We start from the raw sequence: 12,510 nt of genomic DNA, 5'->3' as shown, positions 1-12,510 counted from the left end.
AATATATTATAAATATAAATTTATTATTTTTAATTAATTAAATATTTATTTTTAATTAATTAAATATTTTTAATCTGATTTTTTACTACGTTGATAACTCGTTAAAAAGACGTTTAAAACATTTTTTTTTATTTTTCTCTGTTTCCGTAATTATATATAGTATCGATAGATATAGATATAAAGAATATAAATGTTATGTTTATTAAATAAATTATTATGTGAAAAATAAATATAATAATAATAAAAGTTTTAAAGTGGGTTAATATAGAGTAGGAGGTTGGAGATGACGTACAAACCCTAACCCCCAAATTGAACATTCTCTTCTTCTTCCTCTTCAAAATGTATGCGACTTCTCAGCCAGCAACACCAACAACAAAAACTAGTCCCAGACCAAGCAAGAAGGGGAACAAGAAAGACATTAAAGAGACGCTTTTGACTCCGAGGTTTTACACGAACGGATTTCGATGAGATGGAGACGCTTTTTAACACGGAGATTAATAAGAAGCTGAAGCAGTCGGAGTTTGAGGCGCTGCTTCAAGAGTTCAAAACTGATTATAATCAGACGCATTTTGTGAGGAATAAGGAGTTTAAAGAAGCTGCTGATAAGATGCAAGGTCCTTTGAGACAGATCTTTGTTGAGTTCTTGGAGAGGTCTTGTACTGCTGAATTCTCTGGGTTTTTACTCTACAAAGAACTTGGAAGGAGGCTTAAGGTATTTAATTATTTATTAGGATTAATTTAAATCTAATTATGCTTTTGTTTTAGCTTAATTATATTTATATTCTTCCAATTACGAGAAATGTCATGAATTTTGGGGAAAAGTTGAAAAATAAACTTGTGACCAACATTACCCCCATGTTCTTATATTTATAACACTGAAGAGCAGAGTGTCCACTCCATTTCACCTAATATACCTAGCTCTCCTTCTTCTTTAATTACATTTACATTCTCCCAATTATGAGAAATGTCATAAATTTTAGGCAAAAGTTGAAAAACAAATGTTGTGCTTTGCGAAAGTTTCGTGGTTTAAAAGTTGGCAAAAAGTTGGCAAACTGTGTTTATATTTTGTGAAATTCTGCGGTTAAAGAATATGTTACTGAATCTTTGGGCCAAACAATGTTTACCTTTTAGTCAATTTGTAAAATTAGGATAATTTGTAAAGTCAATCTTTTTAATTGCTTCAAATAGTTCGTTCTGAATAAATAGTTACAACAACAATTTTTAAGAAATGACTTTGATCGAGCTAAATGGTGCGAATGGTGTTAGGCGGATTGAGATTGATCGAGCTATGTGGATTCCTCCATGTGCAAATTCGTATAAACTAAATTGTGATGCCTCTTTTTCAATTCTTTCCTGTTCCGCTTCCTTTGGCATGGTTGTGCCAGACTGTTATGGAAATGTGATGTTATCTGGTGGTGGGCCTCTTGGATCCTCAATTTCGGCGCTACATACTTAGCTTTTAGCGATATACAATTCTTTATGTGTGGTTCGTGATTGCGGGTTCCAAAATATTGTGGTGGCATCTGACTCAATTTCAGCTATTAATTTGCTTAAAGGAGATCAATGTTTGACAAACTGGTTGGGTGTTATTCGTGATGACATTCTCGATCTTCTTTACTCTTTTATGTCGATCGAGTTTATGTTTGAGAGAAGGGAAGCGAACAGTACTGCACATGGTTTAGCATCTTGGGCACGTTCTCTAACTGTTATGAAAATTCTTATTGAAGATTTCCCTGATTGTATTGCTTTTTGTATCCAAAACGATTTGGCCTGTGTTGTTTAATATAAGTTCATGTTATCAAAAAAAAAAAAATGACTTTGATTGTACAAAAAAATATATATTAATGTTTCCAAACTTTTAAATTATGAGTGTTGTCTTTGCAAATCGGTCAAACCGTACAATATATGTGTTTACTTTTTCATGAATTTTAATTTTTTTTCTAGTAAATGGTATTTGATCATAATTTTGTTACTTGAAAACAAATTATAAAAAATTGAGGGACAAGTATAAAAATCTTGCGGTGTTATGTATTTACAAAGAAGTTCTTGTAGTTTAAAAAGTTTGCAATTTTCCTCCATTTGCAAATATATTTTTCATTAAATTTTAGCCTAATACACAAATAACTCCTGAACTTGTCCAAATGTTGGAACTGCCCACTTGAACTTTCAATTGTAACAACTTACCCCTCAAAATTGTCCAATTGTAAAACATAATCCCAAATTGCTGACATGTAATGCAATTAAAGAAACACGTGAAATACAAAAACTACAACGCTCATGGAGTGTGATAATCAGATTTTACGGTGTTATGTACTGCTGAATTTTCTGGGTTTTTACTTTACAAAGAGCTTGGAAGGAGGCTTAAGGTATTTAATTATTTATTAGGATTAATTTAAATCTAATTATGCTTTTGTTTTAGCTTAATTATATTTATATTCTTCCAATTACGAGAAATGTCATGAATTTTGGGGAAAAGTTGAAAAATAAACTTGTGACCAACATTACCCCCATGTTCTTATATTTATAAGACTGAAAAGCAGAGTGTCCACTCCATTTAACCTAATTTACCTAGCTCTTCTTCTTTGTTTGTCACTGGGATTTCTCTGGCCTTCTAGGGTTTTGCTTGCCGATTTTCAGGTGAACACTCTCATTACTGCTTTCGTTTCAGTCTTCTTCTTAACGATCTTGTTTACAAGTTTTCTCTTCAATTTCTGTATGCCTTTCTCCTCCTCCGTCCAGTGACGCCATTTTCATCCCCATTTTCATGCATTAGTTTTTTTTTCTTGTTCAAATCTGCAAAGTTTTCAAAATTTATGGAAAAATGTTGAATTTGAAATTTTCATTTCATGTTCTTATGATTTGCTGAGATGATTGATGAGTTCTGACTTTTTCTTTGGATAAAATCTGCAGTTTTTAGGAGATTAATGTGGTGACGATAGTATTTTTGTTCTGTTCTGGTTTAAAAAAAAGTTAAATTACAGATAACTGGCTTTTTTTGAGATGCCAATTGCTCACGAATTTACAGATATACCCTTCCACTTTGTAATATATTTTATTTTTTGATATTCTGTGGCTTGTCATGTGTAGCCTTTTCCATGTCGTTTTTTGTGTTCATGTTTATTTATATATGATATAGGTACAAGCGATCCATTAATTTACTGTTTGGTGTGTGTGAATATATATGTGAAAATACAAGGTATCTTTTTGATAATCATCTGATATTTTGTAGTATAATATTTTTTTTCTTTTATTTTTTTAAAAAGACTCTTGATTGTTTCTATTAGCTGTGTCATGCATTTTATGTATGTGTTATGCGGTATCAATGTGTCATGCCTTTTGCATGTCTTTTTTTGTGTTCATGTTTATTTATATATGATATAGGTACAAGCGATCCATTAATTTACTGTTTGGTGTGTGTGTATATATATGTGAAAATATAAGGTATCTTTTTGATAATCATCTGATATTTTGTAGGATAATATTTTTTTTCTTTTATTTTTTTAAAAAAACTCTTGACTGTTTCTATTAGCTGTGTCATGCATTTTGTGTATGTGTTATGCGGTATCAATGTGTAAGGATTTATTCGTTTTAAACTCTATTTGTTGAGAAATTTTTATCTATACAAGTGGTAACGTAAGCTTGGTGGATAAAATGATAATTCTAGAATTACTTCTTATTTGGCTTAATACATACCCAACCCCTTAAAGTTGTCCATTTTATTCATTTAACCCCCTCAACTTAAGGGACATCCTTTTAACCCCCTAAACTCCAAAAAAACGCTACTTTTAACCCCATATTTTAGACTGCCGAGATATAATGTTTTCCGTGTGTATCACGCGCGTGACACGTGTGTATCCCGAATTACCCAGCCCCCTAAAGTTATCCATTTTGTTCATTTAACCCCCTCACCTCACGGGACAACCCTTTAACCCCCTAAACTCCAAAAAAACGCTACTTTTAACCCCATATTTTAGACTGCCGAGATATAATATTGTCCGTGTGTATAACTTCAATTAGGACTTCTGCTCGGCGAGCAAGAGCATATGTGCTCGTCGAGCAAGGGCTACCTTTCTTGTATGCATTATATTGTGTAATGACTACCTTTCTTTTTTGCTGTTGTTCTTATATTGTCTATGCATTATCTTGTGTAATAGCTACCTTTCTTGTATGCATTATATTGTGTAATGACTACCTTTTTTTAATATGATGAAATAAACTTGATTTGCTCTTTTCTTTCCTACTTTCTTCTTTTGAAAGTCCTTAATATTGAAAAATTGCTATAAATATCATTTATTCATCACTTCTCTTCCACTGTATTCTATACTTCATGTCAAATCAGATTTTAACTCTTCCTTTGTATTGCCTTCCACTGTATCTATATACACTGTGGTCATAATTCATACAAAGTTAAAGCATTTTTTACAATTCCAACGTGGATTGAGACCAAAAAAAGCACCAATTAAAAATTAGAAAGACACCAATTAAATCTTCTTTATCTCCAATACCCGTACTTGAGTTGGAACTAGGATTTTTTTGGAGTTTAGGGGGTTAAAGGGTTGTCCCGTGAGGTGAGGGGGTTAAATGAACAAAATGGACAACTTTAGGGGGCTGTATGCATTTTTTTCCCGTTGGAGGCAAGAACAAAATCCTCCCACGCGCCTCCTGTGTTTGAGACACAAACGTTGACTAGGTCAATGCCACGTCGGACGATATGGGGTTAAAAGTAGTGTTTTTTTGGAGTTTATGGGGTTAAAAGGATGTCCCTTAAGTTGAGGGGGTTAAATGAATAAAATGGACAACTTTAGGGGGCTGGGTATGTATTAAGCCCTTCTTATTTTAATTGCTGATGAATTATTGTTGTTCTTAACTAATTGAACCAAATTTCATAGCTTTCTTCTTTTTTTTTTTTTTTTTGTTGTTGTTCTTAACTGTTCTTCTATTTTATTGATGTAATGTGCTTTATTTGAACATTCACTTTTGCATGGATTTTGGTCATATTCACTAATACTTTGGTTTTTCTGCTTCTCAAGTGTTATAATGGAATCTGCTGAAGAGCCGGACGCCTTGCCTCCACCTCCATCTGTGATACCACCTGACTTGGTTCCCGTTCAGCTTACATCAGACCATGTTCCTGAAGCAGCTAAAAAGGTTTTGAAACCAAACCGTGTTCCAATGTCCAGGCGAGGCAATGGTTCTAGAGGACAGAGAATACAACTGCTCTGTAACCATTTCAAAGTTGGTGTCACTTGTGACAGTGGCTTCTTTTACCAATATAGTGTAAGTATTCTTGGTGTGTCTGCATCCTTCTTCCTGGATTCTCTCCAGTTTTCCTGCTCACAGTTTTGTTCTTTGTCCCATTAGGTTGCCTTGTATTATGAGGATGGTCGCCCTGTTGATGCGAAGGGCGTCGGAAGAAAACTAATCGATAAAGTTCATGAGACTTATGGCTCAGATCTTTCTGGAAAGGATTTTGCATATGATGGGGAGAAGAGCTTGTTTACAGTTGGTTCCCTTCCACAGAATAAAATGGAATTCACTGTTTTGCTCGATAATGTGACATCAAATAGGTATCTGGATGAATTTGGTTTACATTTCTTCCAACTTATCTGGAGGTATCCAATGTGATTTGGTGGGTTTTTTTGTCTACAGGAAAAATGATTCTAATGGCAATGGGAGTCCTGATGATAACGATACAAAGCGAATGAAGCGAGCATTCCGCTCTAAAACATTTAAAGTGGAACTCACTTTTGCTACCAAAATCCCTATGCAGGCTATTAAAGCTGCTTTGAAAGGTCAAGAGTCAGAAAATTCCCAAGAAGCCATTAGAGTATTGGACATTATTTTGAGGCAGCATGCAGCAAAACAGTGAGTGCAAGTTTCGTTAGCATTTCCTTCTAGCCTAAATTTACTTATCACTAATCCATATTATATTATCTTTCCACAGGGGTTGCCTTCTTGTTCGGCAGTCATTCTTTCACAATGATGTTAAGAACTTTGTTAATCTGGAAGGCGGCGTGCTGGGCTGCAGAGGATTTCATTCCAGTTTTAGAGTTACACAAGGCGGATTATCACTTAATATGGGTACTTCTTATCTTGCTGTTTGGAAATTTTCCTTTTGATTGATGTTTGACTGAATAACTGGCTTTTGGATCATTATTTGCAGATGGGTCAACTACAACAATTATACAGCCTGGGCCACTGATTGACTTTCTCCTAGCCAACCAGCGAGTATCAACGCCTCTTCAGCTTGACTGGTCGAAGGTACAAGATTCTGTTCTTAAGTTGTCCTTTTGCTGATACGGTCATTTGTAAACATACAGCTTTTTCTGTATGCTTTCAATGACAGGCTAAACGTGCAATGAAAAATCTGAGAATAAAGACGGAAAACAACAATCAAGAGCAAAGGATCACTGGTGTGAGTGAAAGTATTTGCAGAGAGCAGATGTAATTTATTATTCTCTGACCTCTTTTTTCCTTTTCCAATTTCTATTAATATCATGGCCAAACCTCTATATGATATTTTGCTAGTTATTCATGTCAGCTGCATAAATATATGACCATTTTCGTTATTGTAGCTTCTCAATGAGATCGAGAGGACAAGAGAATGGAGAAGTTGAAATGGTTGATAAAACAGTTTATGAATATTATGTTACTCATCTCGGAATTTCGTTGTGTTACTCGGGTGATTTTCCATGCATCAATGTGGGCAAGCCTAAAAGGCCTTGTTATCTACCTATAGAGGTATTTGATTTTCCTTTTCATGTTTATTATGTGGTTGTGGCTGTGATTATTTAGTAAGGATATCTAAAGCTTGTTTGCATCATGAATTTTTATCTAGTTGTGTTCACTACTTCCATTGCAACGTTACACAAAGGCACTATCTGTTCTTCAGCGGTCTAAGTTGGTTGAAAGTTCAAGACAAAAGCCTCCGGAAAAGATGAGGATCTTGACTGATGTAGGTCTTTGCTCATTGCTTAATATTATTGATAAAGATTATTTATTTGTTTATATAACATGTTCTTTGTCATGCGTTGAGTGATTCTTGATGTTGTGGGCAATCAACAGTTATATATTATTTAAGTGCACTGGAAAGTAGATGTATGTACTAAAGGATCACCAATTTTAAACATTTCTGCTATAAAATATTAATTTTAATAAAATGAACCATCAAATTTGCAGATTCCACCTAAATTACCCTAGCTATAAAGTCATTTAGCTACATCAAATATTAATTACTTTTTTTTTCCCATACTGTATACCTTGCACAACTTTTTTCCCTTTGAAATTTCCAGCTTCGTTGTCCAAATTGGATCAATTATCAAATTTCCCTTATAGTATGAATTGTATCATACCATTAGTACTGAGGACTGAATGGTGCTCTCTCTAGGTAATGAAAAGCAACAACTACGGCACAGAACCTCTGCTGCGATCTTGTGGTATTTCCATCAACAACCAATTCACTAAAATTGAAGGACGTGTTCTATCTGCCCCAAAGGTATCTAGTCTATTCTTCCCTTCATTTTTTTTTCTCTTCACTTAGTTTGTGAAGAAACCTTTGTTACAATCAGTGCATCATTTTAATTTTCTTGGTATCAGTTGAAAGTAGGAAATGGGGAAGATCTCATGCCAAGAAATGGGCGATGGAGCTTTAACCATAAGGTGATTTTTACAATTTTATCCTCTGCACTTGAACTCTTTAATAATGATTGAAGTTTTCTTATTGTACAGAAATTTGCCGATCCTGTTAAAATTGAAGAATGGGCGGTAGTAAACTTTTCAGCACGCTGTGATGTACGCACTTTGTGCAGAGATTTGGCTCGATTTGGAGAAATGAAAGGGATTGTAAGTTTTTTAGTGTCTTTTGTGCAAATTGATATTCATTGATATCCTAACGCCTTACATAATTACTTTATAATATTCTTGTGCAATCCTGTAGCTGATAAGTCCCCCAAAACACGTGTTCGAAGAAAGTCCTCAATTTCGACAAGCTCCTCCTCCTATTCGAGTTGAGAAGATGTTTGCACAATTGCAGCAAAAATTCCCAAAGGACTCTCCTCGCTTTATTCTGTGTCTTCTTCCTGAGCGGAAAAACAATATTTTATATGGTTAGTTATTATATTTATTATATTAGTATGTGGCGATATATTTTTATTATTGTTGCTGTAGAACATAAATAGCTTCTGCATATTACTACTATCCCTGATTAACACTATTTATTTTTATTTAAGGTCCTTGGAAGAAAAAGACACTTTCAGAATTTGGAATTTTCAATCAGTGTCTTGGTACACCTAACAAATTTAGTGAGCCGTATCTTACAAATGTTCTCTTGAAGATAAATGCCAAGGTAAGTTAGCGTATCAACATTCAGCATCTCAAAAGACTATTCCTGTCTTTTCAACATAGTTTGCAACTACATTTTTTTTAATAAGAAGTTCCTCTTTAATGCTTCTGAACAGCTTGGTGGTTTAAATTCTATGTTGGCCAAGGAGCAAGCACGTAGCATTCCTCTGGTGTCAAAAGTTCCTACAATAATATTTGGGATGGATGTTTCCCATGGTTCTCCAGGACATTCTGATGCACCATCAGTTGCTGCGGTACTAACATATTGCTTTCTTCAATTTTTTCTTATCTTCAAATGTCAAGTGCATCTTGGAATTATATAGAGTGCATAGCAATTACCATTATTTCATTGGTGATGTAATGATTACTTTTGTCAAATATCTTTAACATTTATTGTGTGCTTGTTTTCTATATATTTTTAGGTGGTCAGTTCTAGGAATTGGCCATTGTTATCTCGTTATAGAGCTTCTGTTCGTACTCAGTCATCGAAGGTTGAGATGATTGATAATCTCTTCAAAGAAACAGAAGGTGAAGATGTCGGGATAGTGAGGTGAAATTGCCTGATCATTACCTAAAATTACATATATTCCTATAGTGCTTCCATTTCTTTAGCTGAATGCGCTTCTGTAAACATAGATCCATATTAAAGGATGCTATTTCATTTAATTTCAGGGAATTATTGTTAGACTTCTATAGGAGTTCTGGTCAAACAAAGCCAGCTCAGATAATCATATTCAGGTTAAACTCCTTTTCTTTAATTGTCATTGTTATGATCGTAACAGTGGTTTGAATTATTACAGTTCTGGCAATTTGTCCTTTTTGCTTATCTTCTGTGCATTTTGTGGTTTGAAGTATTACAGTTCTGGCAATTTTTAATTGTAATGCACAAATATATTAGTTTTGTGAGATGTTTTACTGGCGACAAATTTCGATTTCTTCTCTTGCTTATCATTATGCAAACAATTGTTTAAATTTTGTGCAAATGTTCAAATTATATATCTTTAAAATGAACTTCATTTTAGGCTTTAGTTAGATATAAAGATATGAATTAGAGGTGAAGCGGCCTCAAAGGGCCCTTAAAAACCGTATCTTATAAACCTTTTCCAATCTCAGAAGTGTATGGTGTTTGCATTCCTGCACTTTCCCTATTAATAATTATGCCTTATTCTTTTCATGTTGTGTTTCCAATCTTGAAAAGGGATGGAGTCAGTGAATCTCAGTTTAACCAAGTCCTCAACATTGAGTTGGATCAAATAATTAAGGTTGCTTCCGAAACTAATACTACTTCCAATTATTCAAACTTTTCTATTTCAGGCACTGAAAAATATTTGCACTAATTCAATGATGCTTGCTCCTAATATTATGTCTCATTAGGCTTGTGAGTTCCTCGACAAAAGCTGGTCGCCAAAGTTCACTCTAATTGTGGCGCAAAAGAACCATCATACCAAATTCTTCCAAGCAGGATCTCCTGAAAATGTGCCCCCAGGTTGAGATTCTCTATTCATTCTTATTTAATTAAATGCTAATGGAATCAACTTTTATGCACTGATGTTTCATAATTCTATGTGCAGGAACTGTTGTAGATAATGGTGTTTGCCACCCCCAGATCAATGATTTCTACATGTGCGCACATGCGGGAATGATAGTGAGTTTATTCTTTTAACTGGTTCTTTTAACCTTTACAAATCAGAGGTATTATTTACTGGTAATTTTTTATGCAAGTTTTTTCCGTATGATGTTTAGTTTGCGTGAGTAATGAATTGGCAATTTATAGATTTCTATTGTGACCATAGGACACTAATTTCGGAAAGCAAAGACAGTTTTCAAGAAACCCTTTTGGGAATTCAATGGGTTTGCATGTCAAAAGCTGAGATTGTAGACTAGAATTTTTTTTCATTTTGCCCCATCAGTATTATTGAAGTTCAATGTTGTCTGGTAGGAGCATCACTACCTTTATCTTCTTGTCATGTGGTGCTTGGTAAAGACAAACTATGTTGCACGGAAACTCCTCCAGTAGTTTTTCCGCGTCTTGTTAGTCTTGTCACGTGGATAAAGACAAACTATTTGGTGAATTAGGTTGTTGCCAGACTATCTTTCTCATATTCGTTTTGACTACTTGGATTTATTCTCCCTCTTAAAAATGCATATAGAAGTTTCCGTCTTGTTTGGTTGATTGGAATGGCCAAATTTGTATCTTTAAGGACCTTACAGTTACTAGTTAGTTCATCTTAGCGAGCTTTTAGAATTGCAAAAACTAGTTGTTTCGAAACTAATGAAAGACTATTCAATATGGGCTGCCTGACATTCCTTTTTATCTGTATGTAGGGAACATCAAGGCCAACACACTATCATGTTCTGTTAGATGAGATCGGCTTTTCTCCCGATGATCTACAGGAACTGGTCCATTCCCTTTCCTATGTGTAAGTTGTAATGATTTTTTTTATTATTATTATTTTAAACGAAAGGTTGCATTCCTTGTCATAATTCCTTGGATTTCTGCAGGTACCAGAAAAGCTTATCTGCACCTTCAGTAGGTAATGAACAATTTCCTTGTAATCTTTTATGCATATAATATGAAGGTTGAACTAAAAGTTGAACGAGAAAAGACGGAAAACACTTTGGATTAAAAGCACAGTCAATTCCCAGTCAAATTTGCCGACTCAACATCTTAATAAACATTGTTATTCGATACATAAGAAACATTTAGCTGAATTTGGCTATCAATGTTTACTAGTTAATTGTGTCATCTCCGATGAGAAATTGTCCAGAGCGAGTTAGATTAGATTCGAATATCAATGTTTATTAGTTAATCATGTCATGGATATTTTTTTGGCACAAATTGGAGTTTTGTGATTGTAATGAAATACCTTTTGAGTGCTTTTAACCCTTATATAGTTACTTCAAAAGACATGAAATACATAGATAGACCAAACATCTGAAGTGTTTAAAATGGTTGTCCAGTTGCGCCTATCCTTTATGCTCACGTTGCTGTCAGTCAGACATCGCAGCCGTGAGAAATTATCCGTAGCTAGTTAGATTTGATTTTGTGAAGTCTAATTAAAATGAATTGATATTTTTTGGCACAAATTGTAGTTTTGTGATCATGATGAAACTACTTGGTTGTGCCTATCCATTATGCTCACTTGGCTTCGAGCCAGATATCGCAGCCAAAGAGAAATTATCCGTAGCTAGTTAGATTTGATTTTGGTACAAATTGGAGTTTTGTGATCATGATGAAACTACTTGGGTGCTTTTAAGTTTTAACCCTTATTTCAAAAGACTTGAAATACATAGATAGACCAAACATCTGAAGTGTTTAAGTTGGTTGTGCAGTTGCGCCTATCCGTTATGCTCACTTGGCTGCGAGTCAGATATCGCAGTTCATGAAGTTTGAAGACATGTCTGAGACCACTTCAAGCCATGGCCATGATGATATAACTTCTGCTGGACAAGTCCCTGTACCGGAGCTACCGGTACTGAACAAGACTGTAAAAAGTTCTATGTTTTTCTGCTGAGCAGCTTTTCAAGTGCTCTGTTTGAATTAGTAGTGCTGTAGTTGCTTGAGTATGTTGCTATCTATTAGGGGTACTTCAACTTAAACTGTTAATTAGTATGTTTTATTGCTTGCTTGGCTTGTGTGTAAATAGGTTCTTATAAAGAACCTCGTTTTGTTATCTACTATCGACATGGCTTGTGTGTGTTAAAAATGACTTTCAATTAGAATATCTACCTTTTACTGCTGCAGCCTTGTTATTAAGGCTGTTATCGAGCTGAGCTTTGACTTGTTCATGATTGACTCGTCAAGAAATGGATGAGCTCGAGCTCAACATCAGATTCTTATAAGAATCTCATTTTGTTATCTGCTAACTTCGTGGGTTGTATGTTAAAAATTGACTTTTAATTGTCTTTTAATCGGTGAGCTGAAAAGATCAATGGCTGCTGCAGCCTTGTTATTAGGGATTTTATGAGCCGAATTTTGATTTCCTCATGCTCGACTTGTCAAGAAATGGATGAGTTCATGACTTGTCAAGAAATGGATAAACTTGAGCTCATTTGTATTTATTTGTTTGTCCATTTGAATTTTTTTTATTAAATTTTTCTGAACATAAAATTAAAGTTTCACATCACTTTTACATAATGAAACTACTCAACTCACTTTTACAATTTTTT

At 34.4% G+C, this 12,510-nt stretch overlaps 1 protein-coding gene across 4 annotated transcripts; it reads left to right on the top strand.

Annotated features, from left to right (window-relative positions):
• The first annotated feature begins 278 nt into the window (after positions 1-278).
• On the top strand, positions 279-12,079 carry LOC136205770 (protein argonaute 4A-like). Of its 4 annotated transcripts, none has more exons than XM_065996536.1 (23): positions 279-712; positions 5,031-5,277; positions 5,362-5,567; positions 5,650-5,865; positions 5,945-6,081; positions 6,164-6,261; positions 6,347-6,444; positions 6,576-6,741; positions 6,839-6,955; positions 7,388-7,495; positions 7,597-7,659; positions 7,729-7,842; positions 7,937-8,105; positions 8,229-8,344; positions 8,457-8,594; positions 8,763-8,890; positions 9,013-9,078; positions 9,539-9,602; positions 9,715-9,826; positions 9,912-9,985; positions 10,666-10,760; positions 10,843-10,874; positions 11,674-12,079. In XM_065996536.1, exons 2-23 carry the CDS (start codon positions 5,038-5,040, stop codon positions 11,853-11,855), a joined length of 2,739 nt encoding a protein of 912 aa, XP_065852608.1. In that variant the 5' UTR covers positions 279-712; positions 5,031-5,037; the 3' UTR covers positions 11,856-12,079. The 4 variants fall into 4 exon arrangements, with proteins under 4 accessions (XP_065852608.1, XP_065852611.1, XP_065852610.1 ...); XM_065996539.1 differs by lacking the exon at positions 11,674-12,079 and adding an exon at positions 11,302-11,369; XM_065996538.1 differs by lacking the exon at positions 279-712 and adding an exon at positions 2,316-2,366.
• Positions 12,080-12,510: the final 431 nt, after the last annotated feature.

This window comes from Euphorbia lathyris, chromosome 9 (assembly GCF_963576675.1).
Source record: "Euphorbia lathyris chromosome 9, ddEupLath1.1, whole genome shotgun sequence".
NCBI lineage: Eukaryota > Viridiplantae > Streptophyta > Magnoliopsida > Malpighiales > Euphorbiaceae > Euphorbia > Euphorbia lathyris.
The sequence above is the reverse complement of the archived record's forward strand: the minus strand, read 5'-3'. Positions and strand labels throughout refer to the sequence as shown.